This window comes from Thalassophryne amazonica, chromosome 15 (genome assembly GCF_902500255.1).
Source record: "Thalassophryne amazonica chromosome 15, fThaAma1.1, whole genome shotgun sequence".
In the NCBI taxonomy this organism is placed as follows: Eukaryota; Metazoa; Chordata; class Actinopteri; order Batrachoidiformes; family Batrachoididae; genus Thalassophryne; species Thalassophryne amazonica.
This window is the reverse complement of record NC_047117.1, coordinates 20,904,954-20,924,048: the sequence shown is the minus strand read 5'-3', so window position 1 is coordinate 20,924,048 and position 19,095 is coordinate 20,904,954. Positions and strand designations below refer to the sequence as shown.

At 39.9% G+C, this 19,095-nt stretch overlaps 1 protein-coding gene across 2 annotated transcripts in view; it reads right to left on the bottom strand.

Moving 5' to 3' along the window:
* The window catches only part of nr3c2 (nuclear receptor subfamily 3, group C, member 2), a 218,334-nt gene that overhangs the window by 88,310 nt on the left and 110,929 nt on the right, over window positions 1–19,095 (bottom strand). Inside the window, exons 3-4 of one of the 2 annotated variants that reach the window (XM_034188377.1) lie at window positions 16,285–16,415; window positions 2,371–2,379 (exon numbers count right to left, since the gene is read on the bottom strand). In XM_034188377.1, the coding sequence (XP_034044268.1) occupies window positions 2,371–2,379; window positions 16,285–16,415 (140 nt within the window). The remainder of the gene's footprint in view (window positions 1–2,370; window positions 2,380–16,284; window positions 16,416–19,095) is intronic. The other variant, XM_034188378.1, reaches the window with a different exon arrangement.

The window sequence follows — 19,095 nt, the reverse complement described above, 5'->3', positions numbered from 1 at the left end:
GGAGGAGCTGGGGGAGGTGTGTGTGGATCGGGAGGTCTGGGCGGCTTTGCTTGAGCTGCTGCCCCCACGACCCAACTCCGGATAAAGTGGAAGAAAATGGATGGATGGATGGATGGATATTCTGTATTTGCAAATTTATTAAACATAAAAAGCTAAGAAATCACACGTACATAAGTATTCACACCCTTTGCTTAATACTTTGTTGATGCATTGTTGGCAGCAGTTACAGCCTCAAGTCTTCTTGAATATGATGCCACAAGCTTGGTGCACCTATCTTTGGGCAGTTTTGCCCATTCCTCTTTGCAGCACCTCTCAAGCTCCATCAGGTTGGATGGGGAGTGTCGGTGCACAGCCATTTTCAGATCTCTTCAGAGGTGTTCAATCAGATTCAGGTCTGGGCTCTGGCTGGGCCACTCAAGGACATTCACAGAGTTGTCCTGAAGCCACTCCTTTGATATCTTGGCTGTGTGTTTAGGGTCACTGTCCTGCTGAAAGATGAACTATTTTCCCAGTCTGGAGCAGGTTTTCATCCAGGATGTCTCTGTACATTGCTCCATTCATCTTTCCCTCAATCTTGACTAGTCTCCCATTTCCTGCTGCTGAAAAACATCCCCACAGCATGATGCTGCCACCACCATGCTTCACTGTAGGGATAATGCCTGGTTTTCCTCCAAACACATTCACGCCAAAGAGTTTAATCTTTGTCTCATCAGACCAGAGAATTTTGTTTCTCATGGTCTGAGAGTCCTTCAGGTGCCTTTTGGCAAACTCCAGGTGGGCTGTCATGTGCTTTTTTTTACTAAGGAGTGGCTTCCGTCTGGCCACTCTACCATACAGGCCTGACTGGTGGATTGTTGGTTGTTCTTCTGGAAGGTTCTCCTCACTCCTTAGAGGAATGCTGGCGCTCTGACAGAGTGACCATCGGGCTCTCGGTCACCTCCCTAACTAAAGAGCCTTTCACACCGAACATGTTCAGGGTGTTAAACACGTTGCACATCGCTCTAAAACCTATTATTTTCAATGAGAAGTGTCACACTAGCTCGGTTTTTAATGTCGTGCTGCAATTTTTTTTTGATTTTTTTTAATAAATCTTTGTTCATCTGTTAATTAAAACCATAACTTATCTGTTGTTGTTGTTCAGATGAGATGATTACTCAATTAACATGATAATGAACCTTGGACATTTATTTTTACACAAATAAAATTGCTTGAAAAGTAATGTGTACATTTTTTTTAAGTCTGGTAGATTCATTAATTTATATCTGCATTTCAACCAGGAAAGAAGACACCATAAATAAATATATATATATATATATTTAAAAATATAATATAAAGAAACAGTACTGTTCTATTTTCTTTAAGGTTTGATTACTATCTAAGAGTTATCAGTATGTCAGTATTATCAGTGAGTAAATTGATGGTAAGATTTATATGCAAGCACCATTAGCGCAAATGTTGAGGTATCTATATGTAGGTAAGAGCTAGGTTGGTAACCTTGAGATAGATGGGCGTGTTCAAGCTTCAGTCATCCCAGCCAGATCACACCGATCTTGCCACGCCCACGTCGGGCATTACTAAGATGGTGCCATGTAGAGTCACCTACACTTGAGCTTCACATCCTATCAGTGGTGTAACGGACAGTTTGTCCATAATTTTATTTTTTGATTATGAGCCATTCAAAGTTCTATCAAGAGTCCAAAACCAAATGGAATACTCATTATTTGATTTAATATCTTAAAACTCTCCTGGGTCCAAATAAACTTTACAGTGTACAGCTGGCTGTACCTTCTGACAAAAATTAAGTGGAATTAAGCGGCCCTCTTGAGGGGAAATACAGACCAGAGATTTGAGCAGTTAACAGCCCGTGTGTCCAGTAAGAAATTCCAAACAGACTTGATAGAAAAATGTGTGCCAAATGTATAATACTGCACCCTAACAGCGATTTGTCTCACTCGACTAAAACGAAAACAGACTCTCCAAAGTCAGCAGATTATATCTGATATTCTTGATGACTCCTGAATGCTAACTAGCTCGGTAGTAAAGAGCCGAGAGCCAGTTAGTCGTCTAATGAGCTACAGACGAACAAAAAGTTGTGTCCCCCGAGGAATTTGGTGCCAGAAGAAATTAAGCATGGGCCAGATTATTCCCCTTGCACGGATGCCTGCATTCTTCATTTATATCTCAGACACAGAGATTTTAACTGTGACAGAAAAGAGGAGGAAATACAGCGAGATGGGAGGAGTAAAAATGTCTCCCCGTGTCCTAACTTACACCTCTCTTGAGCTCACTGCTGACACATCACTTTGCTCTCTCTCCATCTTTTTCTTAGGCTCTCTCGGCTCCGCCTCTCGTTATCTGTCTGCATCTGACTTTTTCTTTGTCCTTCCTCCCCCTCCCTCTCTGGATCTGTTTCACCGTCCTCTGTCTCTCCTCCCTTTGCAAAGCTCTTCTCTCACAGTTTTCGTCGCTTGCCTCGCTCCACACCTTGGCGCTTTCCTTCCATCTCAGCAGCAGTGGCTCTGGACGGGTCATGTAAGGTAATGGCTCGCCGTGCATGCCATTACAACATATACAACTTTGCCCTCATTACAGTTTGCAGAGCAGCAGTGCAGAATCAACAGCAAATAGGACAAATAAGACGCATCAGAGCTTATCTCTCTGTATTTCACCTAAAAAAATGAAATCTACTCGCTGATCCAGGATCTGGTGATCCTGAGTCTTCCAGCCCAACTGAGAATTGGAATGCATAAAACGTATTCAATTATCTGAGATGTTTGCTCCCACTTGTGCACCCATGGTCAAGAATTAATCTCTCTCTCTCTCTCTCTCTCTCTCTCTCCTCTCTCTCTCTCCTCTCTCTCTCTCTCTCTCTCTTCTCTCTCTCTCTCTCTCTCTCTCTCTCTCTCTCTCTCTCTCTCTCTCTCTCTCTCTCTCTCTCTCTCTCTCTCTCTCTCTCTCTCTCTCTCTCTCTTCTCTCTCTCTCTCTCTCTCTCTCTCTCTCTCTCTCTCTCTCTCTCTCTCTCTCTCTCTCTCTCTCTCTCTCTCTCTCTCTCAGCTTTGAAAATATAATTAAATGTTTTGTAGTAAAGGAAGTACATCAAAAATAAGAAAAGAGATGTAGCAAAAAGTGGCCAACAACTAAGATGTGCAAGTACATCATTGAGAAAGTATAGGCCAAATTAGCACGTAAGAAATTCAAAACGTCCACCAAAACCTCAGAATTATAAATAAGGAACTTGATGAAGGAGTTGAAGGCATCAGACAGAAATGTGACATCATCCAGAGTTTAGAGAGCACTCCCATCACCCTGCCATGAAACGTAGTCAACCACAGAGAAACCATTAACGTGGAATTGGCATTTCAGGAGGGAAAGCTCAGCCTTTTTTGTCTACTTTTGAGTATGTATGGTCCTAACTTTCTTATATTTCTGTATAATCAATTGCACTGTTGCTCCCAGTACCATGGATCTGCTTGAGATGACTTGTAAGCAGGAACCTGACATATTGAGAGCCAAAATTATGCTCTGGTAACCTTTAATTCTTTAATTTTGTTTTGTTTTGTTTTTCTCTGCCTGCACTTAAAATGCAAGAAGGCATTCGTTCTTCAGCTACACCCATAAACACAACCAAAGGTTTCTCAGTTAAACCCTAAATGATGCAAACTAGTCATTCAGAAGCTGTGACAAGTAATTTCTGGACTCTTGAAATCTTCAGCTCAACTGTTTGGTAGAGCGTATAGTCTACTGAAAAATGAGAGGCCATGAAAGGGTTAAAAAATATAGTAATCTTGATGCATGCAGATTGTTGACCCATTAAAAATCTGACATAGTGAAGAAAAACTGAAATGTTAGTATGAAAGATTTTTAGCAAGGTGTATGTAAACTTACATCTGCAACTGTAGAGTCTAAAATGGTGAAAACTCCAGATCCAAAGTGAGCTAATCATCAATATGTGACATCTGGGGGCATGAATCATTGCGAGTTATGCACTTGGGTTGGTGGTAATGATGACCACTCCTTGTTATAATAAAGGCCAATCAATACAGCTGTTAGATATGGCGTTTTACACAACTCAAAAATCAAATGGAACCATTTTATGTGAAGCAAGAGTTTAATCACATAGAGAGGTGTGAACGCTGCGCAGATGCTCAGCTGACAAGCACTTTCACACAAAGTCAGATCTGTAGCATCTGTCGCCTGATCTCCCCTGGCCATGCTCAGAGCAAGAACGACGGCATGTCTGATTTGATAACACCAAACACATAATCTGGTTTCAGGTCTCCGAAACAATGGTGTGGAAATATCATCAAATTAAGGCATGATTTAATTGGGAAGGACTGTACTTCTTCCAATGGTCAGGAAAACACCCAGAGGGCCGGACGGCTGCCTGGCGGACTTGTTTGCTTGTTGTTTTGCTTGCACTGTGTGTGTGTGTGTGTGTGTGTGTGTGTGTGTGTGTGTGTGTGTGTGTGTGTGTGTGTGTGTGTGAGAGAGAGAGAGTGTTGAGTGTTTTGTATTCAAACACTCATCAAAATGAGTTTAGACCAACGCCTCAGGCACGCAGTGCAACATGAAAAGCACATTTGGGCTGTCGCTGAGTTTACCCATGCTACAGTGCATCTGGAAAGTATTCGCCGCACTTCACTTTTTCCACATTTTATGTTAAAGCCTTAATCCCGGATGGAGTAAATTCATCTTTCCAGTCAAAATTCTACTCACCACACCCCATAATGACAGGATTTTTCACATTGTCATTACAGGGTATTGTGAGATGATAAAATGAGATTTATTGTCATTGTCATTACGTGAGTACAACAACAACGAAATTACATTGACACTCCAATTACCTCAGACAAAATACAGCCATTAATCCACAATTATTACTAGTTGAACGTAGTAATGGCACACATCAGAATTAAAGAGAACATGTATATTTGACATTGTTTATGTGCACTAAACTTGAAGTAGTCCGTCATTCAAATTGAGACAAAGTGGTTGAAGGCCGCAGCATGGGAGCCTGCGCTGCTGCCCATCTACATTGTGTGTAGATTTTTGAGGAAAAAATAAATTTCATCCATTTTGGACTAAGGATGTAACATGAAAATATAATGCAATGTTAAAATACCTTCAGCCGTACAAGCCCTGTCTTCTTTATAATTTACAGTTGTTTAATTGGTATCCCAGTGCAAAGTGTGTGTGTGTGTGTGTGTATATATATATATATATATATATATATATATATATATATATATATATATATATTATTGAGATCCTATTGTGTTATCTGCAATTTGTACATGTTCAATCAAGCCCTCTATTTTGTCACATGATAATTTCACAAGGAGCACAATGGAAATGAGCATTTATGCTTTATTGTATTATCAATGTATCCTTGATACATTCACCTCTGTATGTTTATTTTGCAGAATAAACTCAACCAATCAATCAGTCATAAACAATATTTTATTTATGTTTCAACGGCGTCTGCAGGAGGGCATGCATGTGAGCGTACATGAGCTTTTGATGGACATTAGCTTTGAGTTAGTTACACATTTACGAACATTAGTCTTGTATAACACGACTGATTTAGAAATCACTTTGAATGGAATTTTACTCAAAGCGAAATTAATTCAGTACGATACAAAAATGGATTTACAATGTGGAATTAATTATGCAGCTTGTCTGCCCAGTCTGGGTTGTGTGTATCGCGATATTGTGCTTTGTTATGTCTGCAGAATTTGGAAGTTGGAACATATCAGATCTGGGTAAAGGTTTAACACTAACTTGTTTGGAATATGACATGTTCAACTTCTGTACCTTGATACTGCCTGGCAGTTCCTGGAATAAAATGTGACTCAGGAAAGATCATCTACAAAAGACCTGATTGCAGCTGGAACAGATCTGATTGTGTAAACTTTCAACACTAATATTTCGGAATGTGTGGGTGTCAGGTTAAGTTTAATACTTTCCTTACATAATTTAATGTAAATGAATCTTACTGGCTATCCAGGTAAGAATGGTATTTTAACATGTACAACCCCAATTCCAATGAAGGTGGGGACGTTCTGTAAAATGTAAATAAAAACAGAATACAATGATTTGCAAATCCTCTTCAACCTATACTCAATTGAATACACCACAAAGACAAGATATTTAATGTTCAAACTGATAAAAGTTTTTTGTTTTTGTGCAAATATTTGCACATTTTGAAAAACATTTCAAAAAAGCTGGGATAGGGGCAACAAACCCTGGGAAAGTAGATGAATGCTCAAAGAACACCTGTTTGGAACATTCCAGAGGTGAACGGGTTAATTGGAAACAGGTGAGTGTCATAACTGGGTATAAAAGGAGCATCCCCAAAAGGCTCAGCCGTTCACAAGCAAAGATGGGGCGAGGATCACCACTTTGTGAACAACTGTGTGAAAAAATAGTCCAACAGTTTAAGAACAATGTTTCTCAATGTTCAATTGCAAGGAATTTCGGGATTCCATCATCTATCAATCAATCAATTTTCAATCAATTTTATTTATATAGCGCCAAATCACAACAAACAGTTGCCCCAAGGTGCTTTATATTGTAAGGCAAGGCCATACAATAATTACGTAAAAACCCCAATGGTCAAAACGACCCCCTGTGAGCAAGCACTTGGCGACAGTGGGAAGGAAAAACTCCCTTTTAACAGGAAGAAACCTCCAGCAGAACCAGGCTCAGGGAGGGGCAGTCTTCTGCTGGGACTGGTTGGGGCTGAGGGAGAGAACCAGGAAAAAGACATGCTGTGGAGGGGAGCAGAGATCAATCACTAATGATTAAATGCAGAGTGGTGCATACAGAGCAAAAAGAGAAAGAAACACTCAGTGCATCATGGGAACCCCCCAGCAGTCTAAGTCTATAGCAGCATAACTAAGGGATGGTTCAGGGTCACCTGATCCAGCCCTAACTATAAGCTTTAGCAAAAAGGAATGTTTTAAGCCTAATCTTAAAAGTAGAGAGGGTGTCTGTCTCCCTGATCCGAATTGGGAGCTGGTTCCACAGGAGAGGAGCCTGAAAGCTGAAGGCTCTGCCTCCCATTCTACTCTTACAAACCCTAGGAACTACAAGTAAGCCTGCAGTCTGAGAGCGAAGCGCTCTATTGGGGTGATATGGTACTATGAGGTCCCTAAGATAAGATGGGACCTGATTATTCAAAACCTTATAACTAAGAAGAAGAATTTTAAATTCTATTCTAGAATTAACAGGAAGCCAATGAAGAGAGGCCAATATGGGTGAGATATGCTCTCTCCTTCTAGTCCCCGTTAGTACTCTAGCTGCAGCATTTTGAATTAACTGAAGGCTTTTCAGGGAACTTTTAGGACAACCTGATAATAATGAATTACAATAGTCCAGCCTAGAGGAAATAAATGCATGAATTAGTTTTTCAGCATCACTCTGAGACAAGACCTTTCTAATTTTAGAGATATTGCGTAAATGCAAAAAAGCAGTCCTACATATTTGTTTAATATGCGCTTTGAATGACATATCTTGATCAAAAATGACTCCAAGATTTCTCACAGTATTACTAGAGGTCAGGGTAATGCCATCCAGAGTAAGGATCTGGTTAGACACCATGTTTCTAAGATTTGTGGGGCCAAGTACAATAACTTCAGTTTTATCTGAGTTTAAAAGCAGGAAATTAGAGGTCATCCATGTCTTTATGTCTGTAAGACAATCCTGCAGTTTAGCTAATTGGTGTGTGTCCTCTGGCTTCATGGATAGATAAAGCTGGGTATCATCTGCGTAACAATGAAAATTTAAGCAATGCCGTCTAATAATACTGCCTAAGGGAAGCATGTATAAAGTGAATAAAATTGGTCCTAGCACAGAACCTTGTGGAACTCCATAATTAACCTTAGTCTGTGAAGAAGATTCCCCATTTACATGAACAAATTGTAATCTATTAGATAAATATGATTCAAACCACCGCAGCGCAGTGCCTTAGTACCTATGGCATGCTCTAATCTCTGTAATAAAATTTTATGGTAAACAGTATCAAAAGCAGCACTGAGGTCTAACAGAACAAGCACAGAGATGAGTCCACTGTCTGAGGCCATAAGAAGATCATTTGTAACCTTCACTAATGCTGTTTCTGTACTATGATGAATTCTAAAACCTGACTGAAACTCTTCAAATAGACCATTCCTCTGCAGATGATCAGTTAGCTGTTTTACAACTACCCTTTCAATAATTTTTGAGAGAAAAGGAAGGTTGGAGATTGGCCTATAATTAGCTAAGATAGCTGGGTCAAGTGATGGCTTTTTAAGTAATGGTTTAATTACTGCCACCTTAAAAGCCTGTGGTACATAGCCAACTAATAAAGACAGACTGATCATATTTATGATCGAAGCATTAAATAATGGTAGGGCTTCCTTGAGCAGCCTGGTAGGAATGGGGTCTAATAGACATGTTGATGGTTTGGATGAAGTAACTAATGAAAATAACTCAGACAGAACAATCTGAGAGAAAGAGTCTAACCAAATACTAGCATCACTGAAAGCAGCCAAAGATAACGATACGTCTTTGGGATGGTTATGAATAATTTTTTCTCTAATAGTTAAAATTTTATTAGCAAAGAAAGTCATGAAGTCATTACTAGTTAAAGTTAAAGGAATACTCGGCTCAATAGAGCTCTGACTCTTTGTCAGCCTGGCTACAGTGCTGAAAAGAAACCTGGGGTTGTTCTTATTTTCTTCAATTAGTGATGAGTAGTAAGCTGTCCTAGCTTTAAGGAGGGCTTTTTTATAGAGCAACAGACTCTTTTTCCAGGCTAAGTGAAGATCTTCTAAATTAGTGAGACGCCATTTCCTCTCCAACTTACGGGTTATCTGCTTTAAGCTGCGAGTTTGTGAGTTATACCACGGAGTCAGGCACTTCTGATTTAAAGCTCTCTTTTTCAGAGGAGCTACAGCATCCAAAGTTGTCTTCAATGAGGATGTAAAACTATTGACGAGATACTCTATCTCACAGAGTTTAGGTAGCTACTCTGCACTGTGTTGGTATATGGCATTAGAGAACATAAAGAAGGAATCATATCCTTAAACCTAGTTACAGCGCTTTCTGAAAGACTTCTAGTGTAATGAAACTTATTCCCCACTGCTGGGTAGTCCATCAGAGTAAATGTAAATGTTATTAAGAAATGATCAGACAGAAGGGAGTTTTCAGGGAATACTGTTAAGTCTTCAATTTCCATACCATAAGTCAGAACAAGATCTAAGATATGATTAAAGTGGTGGGTGGACTCATTTACATTTTGAGCAAAGCCAACTGAGTCTAATAATAGATTAAATGCAGTGTTGAGGCTGTCATTCTCAGCATCTGTGTGGATGTTAAAATCGCCCACTATAATTATCTTATCTGAGCTAAGCACTAAGTCAGACAAAAGTTCTGAAAATTCACAGAGAAACTCACAGTAACGACCAGGAGGACAAGAGATAACAACAAATAAAACTGGTTTTTGGGACTTCCAATTTGGATGGACAAGACTAAGAGTCAAGCTTTCAAATGAATTAAAGCTCTGTCTGGGTTTTTGATTAATTAATAAGCTGGAATGGAAGATTGCTGCTAATCCTCCGCCTCGGCCCGTGCTATAAATAAAAACATATTGCTGTGGCCATATATGTTGTGGGCTGCAGCGAGCATGCGCGCGCTCCCTTGCTGCAGCCTACTGACAGGGTACCCCCAGGTTGAAACGGACCATCAGATCAGAACAGTGGGCGATCTGACTTTCACGTCACCCACATGAATTCTGTTCCATATGACAAGTTGTCTGTTCTGGCATGCTGTCCACAAGATCCGCATGTCGGGCAGGACCCCTGCGCGGGCCGGCTGCACACGTGCCAGCAGATGTGGACATGAGAAGAGCAAACTGCTTCTCATTCATGTCATTTCATGACTGTATGTCTGTGACCATGGACCATCTACAGAGGAACAGATGGATCATATTTGTATTGCCCGCTTGACAACAGGGATTCAATATAAAATGCTGTGTTTTTTATGGTGTATCTTTAAAAAAAAAACATCCATCTCTTTGTTGATTTTAGGCATTTTTGCTGCTAATCCTCCGCCTCGGCCCGTGCTACGAGCGTTCTGGCAGTTAGTGTGACTCGGGGGTGTTGACTCATTTAAACTAACATATTCATCCTGCTGTAACCAGGTTTCTGTAAGGCAGAATAAATCAATATGTTGATCAATTATTATATCATTTACTAACAGGGACTTAGAAAAGAGAGACCTAATGTTTAATAGACCACATTTAACTGTTTTAGTCTGTGGTGCAGTTGAAGGTGCTATATTATTTTTTCTTTTTTAATTTTTATGCTTAAATAGATTTTTGCTGGTTATTGGTGGTCTGGGAGCAGGCACCGTCTCTACGGGGATGGGGTAATGAGGGGATGGCAGGGGGAGAGAAGCTGCATCTGAAGATTCAGAGAATCTATAGAACTTTGTACACGTAAGTGGCGAGGCCGAAAACCAACATTGAATGCCCATGACCTTCGTACCTCAGGCGGCACTGCAGTAAAAACCAACATCATTGTGTAAAGGATCTTAACGCGTTGGCTCAGGAACCACTCAGAAAACCATTGTCAGTTAACACAGTTGTCACTACATCTAAAAGTTAAAAGGTCTTTCATGCAAAGGGAAAGCCATACATCAACAATATCCAGAAACGCCGCTGCCTTCTCTGGGTCCAAGCTCATTTAAAATGGACAGACGCAAAGTGAAAAAGTGTGCTGTGGTCTGACGAGTCCATATTTCTAATTGTTTTTGGAAATCATGGACGTTGTGTCCTCCAGGCAAAAGAGAAAGCCACATTCTGCACGTGTTACAACAGTGTGGCATCATAGTAAAAGACTACTAGACTGGCCTGTCTGCAGTCCAGACCTGTCACCCATTGAAAATGTGTGGCCCATTATGAAGCGCAAAATACGACAACGGAGACCCCGGACTGTTGAACAACTAAAGTCATACATCAAGCAAGAATGGGAAAGAATTCCACCTACAAAGCTTCAACAATTAGTGTCCTCAGTTCCCAAACACTTATCGAGTGTTGTTAGAAGGAAAGGTGCTGTAACACAGTGGTAAACATACCACTGTCCCAGCTTTTTTGAAACCTGTTGCAGGCATCCATTTCAAAATGAGCAAATATTTGCACAAAAACAATAAAGTTTATCAGTTTGAACATTAAATATCTTGTCTTTGTGGTGTATTCAATTGAATACAGGTTGAAGAGGATTTGCAAATCATTGTATTCTGTTTTTATTTACATTTTACACAATGTCCCAACTTCATTGGAATTGTGGTTATATTTTGCAAGCTTTTTTCCGTGTGTGTTCACTGACGTATTTACATCTGCACTGAACATGCACACGAAAACATTTCACATCCGGGCACTGCCATTTTGCCTGGTGTGAAAATGGCAGCTCACTCTCACATTAAGTAGGCAGCAATGCGACTGCAGCCTCTCGTACTCATATACGACTCTATGGTTTAAGCCCATTAAGCTCATTTTAATAACATAACCTTCTGAGGTCTAGTAAACTCTGTGTACAAACTTTGGTGTTGATCAGTTTTGCATATTTTGTGAATTTGTGCAAAAACTATCTTGGCACAAATGGGTGTGGCCTACCTCTATAAATTCACCTCGAGTCAGTCAATGTGTCGATATAAGGCATTTGAATATGTGATCTACGGTTTGGGAGTTATAGACCAAAATGCAAACATCATGCTATAGAGCTCCCTATTTCTGTGTCTGAGTTACATGCAGGGTTTTGTACCAGTTCTGAGAATGGCACCTCTCCAGCTTGCACGGTTCCATTTAGTGGGGGGAAAAATCCTAATGAAAACAATGGTGTTTTCAGCCTTGCTGGGACTGGGAACAGTGTTGCTTTGCAACTGCTGTCCCCAGCCTCACCGCACTTGGACCCCTAAAAACAGCATCATTGAACTGGAACAGCTGGGAGCATGTACCACTAATTGAAATTCATTTGGCATATTAATAATTAAGCAGAATGTCTGCCCATAGCTCTGAGATATGTAAGGATTTGTTACAATGATTTATTTGTTTATTTATTCGTTAGAATTCAACTGTATATTTCCCTTAATTTTAAGCTCCACTACATAAAAGCGTGTGTGTGTGTGTGCCAAATGCATTAAAGTAGAGTCGGCGTAAACAGTCCATCCACATATTAAGAATACGACACATTGATGACACCGTACATTTTTCTTCATACAGTCACTGTATTCAGGATTCCAAATTATATAAACACTATATTTACTGTGTGGAAACTGTAAGTGGATGACATACTATTTAATCCAAAGTATAACATGTTAAAGTGGAGATCACTTATTTCCAACATAGTTCTTATGCTGTCTAATGTTGAACAGAAAAGATGTGAATTAGACAAAAGATGCAAATTATATTTAAAAAAAATGTAGGTTGAATATGAAACAGTGTTGCATATCCTTTGTTGTGACTGTAAAATCATCACTTTTACAGCCAGTTGGCTTTGAACCTGGGTCCTTAGCCTCTGAGATCAAGAGGAGCCTCAGAAGAGCTTATAGGGGTCGCTGGATAAAGCTGTTTGGTGATGTCGACATTTTTGCAGTAGAACAAAGGTTCATGGCTTTAGAGTTCTGGTACTATCCGTCTTACTGTATGGTTGTGCAACTTGGATGCTAGTGATGACTGGATGTCTGATATTAGGTCTCTTTTGAAAATCCTTGTGTACCACTGGAATAGCTTAATACCAAATCAACTATTACAGAGGAAGACTAAGATGTGGCGTATGATTTATATTAATAAGGAAGCGTCAGCTTCGACAATGTGGCTACATTGTTCGTTTGTCTGTGCATGATCCAGCACACAAGTGCCTGAGTGTCAAGGACGCCAACAGCGTGAAAAGGCCATGGGGATGCCCACATTTCACCTGGCTTTGGCAGATAGATGGCTATTTTAGAGATGTGGGAATGGACCTGTTGTCTGCATGGGTGGTTGCCATCCAGGGCTCAAGGTCATTCTGTGCTGTTGTGGTTGTGGCAAAGTGCGATACCAATGCATGCTCCCAGACTTGGCTTTCAACCAATCACAGGATGGATGCAAGGACATTTCTAAGTCATTAGCTTCCACGGCAATACATTTCAGGAGTTACAGGATTGGTCTCCATCCATCAATCTCCAATTATGTCACAAAACTACATTAATGCAACTCATCCCAGATACAACTATGATCTGGTTACATATGGACAGGGGGAGGCAATTTAATTTCAATTTTCAATTTATTTTCATTTATATAGCACCAAATCACAACAGAGTTGCCTCAAGGCGCTTCACACAAGTAAGGTTTAACCTTACTAACCCCCAGAGCAACAGTGGTAAGGAAAAACTCCCTCTGAGGAAGAAACCTCAAGCAGACCAGACTCAAAGGGGTGACCCTCTGCTTGGGCCATGCTATAGACATAAATTACAGAACAATTCACAAAAAGAATATACAGGAAAAGCTGTTGGTGCACAGGACAGGAGGGTCTCCAGCACAATTACCAAGAGTAATTGTGCTGGAGACCAATGAAGTTGGGATGTTGAGTAAAATGTAATTGCAATGCCACTATGTTTCACACACTAGTAAAAACCTGATGAAGATCTCCAGTTTTTCACAAAATATGTAGTTGAAGGTAAGCAAAGCTACTTTTGGCTTATTCCAGTTTATCATTGAAAATTAAATGTCTACATTAACAAAAGAAATTTATCACAGTGCATCAAATCAAACTGCACTGAACCAAATCATTCCCTCATAAAACAAGGTATTGTCTTGTAGCTCATGTATCCAGATCCATATCACATTGTTTCATAGTGGAGAGACACATGCCACAAATATTTACTAATTGCTGTATTTTACCATTATCAAAACATCAGCTGTTGCAAGTTATAACCAACTAGCATGTTGCCCGTGGGGATCCATGGGCTCTAGATTGGGTAGTGTTTATAAAATAGGTAGCTGATATTTTTCAAGGGTGGTAATAAATTATGCAAAGTTTTCATGATGTAGAATGGCGTGAGTCCAAAATGTAATAATCAATGGCCATTGTTCACTGTTGTTACGTAATATCCGTAATTTCTCCAAAAATATTAGTCCTATCAATATTCTGTTTTGATGGTGTTTGGCCCAAAATATATAAGCATTCCAAACGGCAAATGTCAGCTCTTCCTAGTTTGTCCGTATTCTAAGGTACATACATGCACGCACACTTACATGTACACAGAGGCCACTTCACTTTTAATATACAGTTGTATGTAAACGTTTGGGCACCCCTGATGATTTTCATCATTTTCCTTTATAAATCATTTGTTGTTTGGATCAGCAATTTCAGATAAATATATCATATAGCAGGCAAACACAATGATAGTTGAGAAGTGAAACGAAGTATATAGGATTTACAGAAAGTGTGCAATAATTCTTTAAACAAAATTAGGCAGGTGCATAAATTTGGGCACCCCAACAGAAATACATCAATATTTAGTAGATCCTGCTTTTGCAGAAATAACAGCCTCTAAACGCTTCCTGTAGCTTCCAATGAGTGTCTGGATTCTGGTTGAAGGTATTTTGGCCCATTCTTCTTTACAAAACATCTTCAGTTCAGTCAGGTTTGTTGGTTTCTGAGCATGGACAGCCTGCATAAAACCACACCACAGATTTTCAATAATATTCAGGCCTGGGGACTGAGATGGTCATTCCAGAACATTGTACTTGTTCCTCTGCATGAATGCCTTAGTAGACTTTGAGCAGTGTTTAGGGTCGTTGTCTTATTGAAAGATCCAGCCCCGGCGCAACTTTACCTATGTCACTGATTCATGAACATTACTCTCAAGAATCTGCTGATTTTGACTGGAATCCATGTGACCCTTAACTTTAAAAAGATTCCCAGTACCTGCACTGGCCACACAGCCCCACAGCATGATGGAACCACCTCCAAATTTTACTGTAGGTAAGTGTTTTTCTTAGAATGCTGTGTTCTTTTTCAGCCATGCATACCGCCCCTTGTTATGTCCGAATAACTCCATTTTAATTTTGTCAGTCCACAGCACCTTATTCCAAAATTAAGCTGGCTTGTCCAAATGTGCTTTAGCAAACCTCAAGTGACTCTGTTTTTGTGGTGTGTACACAGAAAAGGCTTCCTCTGCATTACAGCATCATATACCATCTCTTTGTGCAAAGTGCACTGTATAGTTGAACGATGCACAGAGACACTATCTGCAGCAAGATCATGTTGTAGGTCTTTGGAGCAGGTCTGTGGGTTGACTATGACTGTTCTCACCATCCTTCACTTCAGCTTATGTGAGATATTTCTTGTCCTGCCACTTTAGGCCTTAACTTGTACTGTGCCTGTGGTCTTCCATTTCCTCACTATGTTCCTCACAGTGGAAACTAACAGCTGAAATCTCTGAGATAGCTTTTTGTATCCTTCCCCTAAACCATGATGTTGACAATCTTTGTTTTCAGGTCATGTGAGAGTTGTTTAGAGGCTCCCATGTTGCCACACATTAGAACAGATGCAAAGAGGGGAAACATTTGCAAATGGCCACCTTAAATACCCTTTCTCATGATTGGATTCACCTGTGTAAGGAGGTCAAGGGTCAATGAGCTTACCAAACCAATTTTGTGTTCCAGTAATTAATGCTGAATGTATTCAAATCAATAAAATGACAAGGGTGCCCAAATTTATGCACCTGCCCAATTTTGTTTTAAGAATTATTGCACACTTTCTGTAAATACTAGAAACTTAATTTCACTTCTCAAATACCAGTGTGTTCATCTGCTATATGATATATTTAACTGAAATTTGTGATCCAGCCAACCAATGATTTATAAAGAAAAATCATGAAAATTATCAGGGGTGCCCAAACTTTTTCATACAACTGTACAGATGATTTACCGCCCCCTGCTGGAATGGCGTGTGAGTCCAGAATGTAATTATCAACGTCCACTGTTCACTGTTGTTAACCCATATCTGTAGTTTCTCCAAAAATATTAGTCCTATCAATGTTTTGTTTTCACAGCCTTCATCCTTGACCCAAAATACATAAGCATACCAAACGGCAAATGTCAGCTCTCCCCAGTATGTCCGTGATCAAAGCCATAAGCAACGCACGCACGCACATACACACAGAGGCCACTTGGTTTTTAATATATAGATAAAAGTAATAATTACAACAACCACAAAAATACCAAAGTTGTAACAAAATCTAATTTTCTCTTAATTCCATACCTTCCACGGCTCTTTTGAAGAAAACTTTGCAGCTTCCACACGTCACCACACCATAGTGACATCCAGACGCCTCATCTCCACATACCAAGCACACTTTGGCCGTTGAGGATGGTTGCCTCAGCAAGCTGCAAGGACAAGACACAAAATAGTTTATTCACTATAAATCAACAAACATGTTCCAAAAGTCAACATTAAAATGCAGACATTTGTCTGCAAACTGCAGTCTGATGCATGCATCAAGCATTCCTACATTTACAACCCTCAGTACAGTAGCAGAACAACGTGGCTCGCCATAAAGTTGTCTTTTCTCAAGACCGGAGGGCTTTGCACTTATCTAATTTACAACTTTGCAAGCTTACAAAGGAGGTGGCGGCAGATTTACAAGACACAGATCAGGGTGTCAAAATTATGCAGGAGTGAAACACTTGAAATATGTGGATGACAGAAATAATAAACACTGAGACAAAAGAGAAATCTTATTGTGTAACAGAATAAACTGCATTTTAGACCAAAGATCAAAGGTGAGAAGGAACCCTGCGCTGTTCTGTGCTGTAAATCACACGACATAGAGGCATTATTTACTATGAGCTGTAGCTACTGTAATGGGCAACAGAAGTGATGAGAGTCTGCTGCAGTCCTGCCTGAACCAAGGCATTGTTGTCTTTGGCATCGTTTACTGTTCTGACTGCTGATGGTTTTCCTCACTTACACGTGCATTCGTGCACATTCTGACTGAAGCGCAACAGAGAGAAGAATCAGTCACAAGTCACAAAGGCTGTGAATACTTACTATGTACATGTGATTTCTTATTTTATTTTTAAAATAAATTTACAAAATTAAAAAAAACTTTCACATCATCATTATGGGGTATTGTTTGTAGAATTGTGAGGAAAAAATAATTTCATTCATTTTGGAATAAGGCTGTAACATTAAAAAAATGTAGAAAAAGTGAAGCGCTGTGAATAATTTCCAGATGCACTGCATACTTTAAAAGAGATAGAACAAATTAAGGGCAGATTGTATTCCTTTTCTGGGGTAAAAATAGCAAACAGATAAGATCTTTATGACATCGTAACGCATCATATTAGAGACTAAAGCAAATAATTTGATCCAAATTCAGATAAAATCAATGTATTATTATTCTTGTTAATATTATTGTTGTTGATGATGTTGTTTGTTTATTGACCCATTTACTGACCCAAGGACCATCTTTATAGCAGAATCCACCTAAATCTCTATACATTTGTGTGTGTGTGTATATATATATATATACACACACACACATATACATATACATATACACACACATTTATGTGTGTATTGGAGACGCACACACGCACGCACACATACCTGCACTAACCAATTTGGAGCAGAGCTATTCTATACAGGAACCTTTTGTGTTTTGCCTTTTTTGTTTACATTTTAACCACATTCTCAAGAACATCACCATCTCTATCTCTCTCTCTCTTAAAAAAAAAACAACAAAAAAAACTGGTGTGTTTAATGTATTCATAACTACATACGATTTGATGCAGATCCAGATCTGGTGGATCAGATTGGACAGGGTGAGCTTCTATGGTTAGCAATTTAGACCTGCATATTTACAAGTGTTCAACACTGGCAGCGGTGTGCGCTCTGCTGAGTGCTCTTCTAGATTGATTCTGTACTTACTAAAGAGGCAGGTGAAAAACAGACATGAATAAAACATGAACATTATAAAGGATTGAGCAGCAAAAATGACATGGCTTCTTTCTTCACATGTAACACAGATCAGAATTTTTTTCTTTTTTTTGTGAGTTGTGTAAACAAGCCTTGTCTGAATGTGAATCTGGTGCTGGATCAGACACATATCGGATCTCTGGCAGTGTGTGCTTGGTGAGAGTGAGTTTTGTGCAGTTTTTTTTTTCCCACATGCCGCATCTCTGCCCATCTCACTCTCTGACAGCTCTCTCTGCCAGCTGATATAGCAACTATGACTTTTTGTCACCTTCTCCCCCACATTCTCATCATCACCATCTGAATTGTCATTCGACCTCAACGCCGAGCACTGTTGACGTGTTCGCTTATGTATATATTTATTTTACTTCCTTTCACATTAACAGCATTTTTTCATTTTTTAAAAACTCCCTCCTCACCCTTTAACACCGCCCCTTACCCATCATGCCATGCAGAGAACCTGTTCCATTTTCTGTTGTTTCATGATCGCATCCAGATTACATTGTTTTCTTTACTGAATGTGTGCACGCATGGCATTTTCGTGCGGCGTTGCATTCCCATCGGTGTCAGATAAACATCTCATAAACTGGGAGAAAAGCAAGTGATCTTATCACATGCAAAACTCAATCAAACACTAAAAAACATGGTAGCAAAGAAACAAAAAAGGCTGGTATATGAAGACGCACTGCACACGCTATTTATTAATGGAACGCCACCAACTTGACTCTCGTGGGTGCACGCCACACTCTCCGACAAACACCGAGCCGCATGCACGCTCGCACACAAAAACAACATCCAAACGGGTACAAAGAGAGAACACCTTGTATCAAAACACTGAAAGGGACCTCAGCTTCCCCCCTCTTTTCTGTGCTAATTACCTTGCTCCCACCTCAATCAATAACATGCTAGGTGATTGTCTGGTTAACATTCTCCTTACATCCTCCATCAAACCAGCTGCCAAGCTCTCCCGCTCTCTCATGCACACACATTTCCTCCAGGGGACTAACTGGAAACAGCACACTCAGATACAATCAGGACCACTGATCTAATTCCCTCTTGTCCATCTACACACACATTCAATTTGTGAGG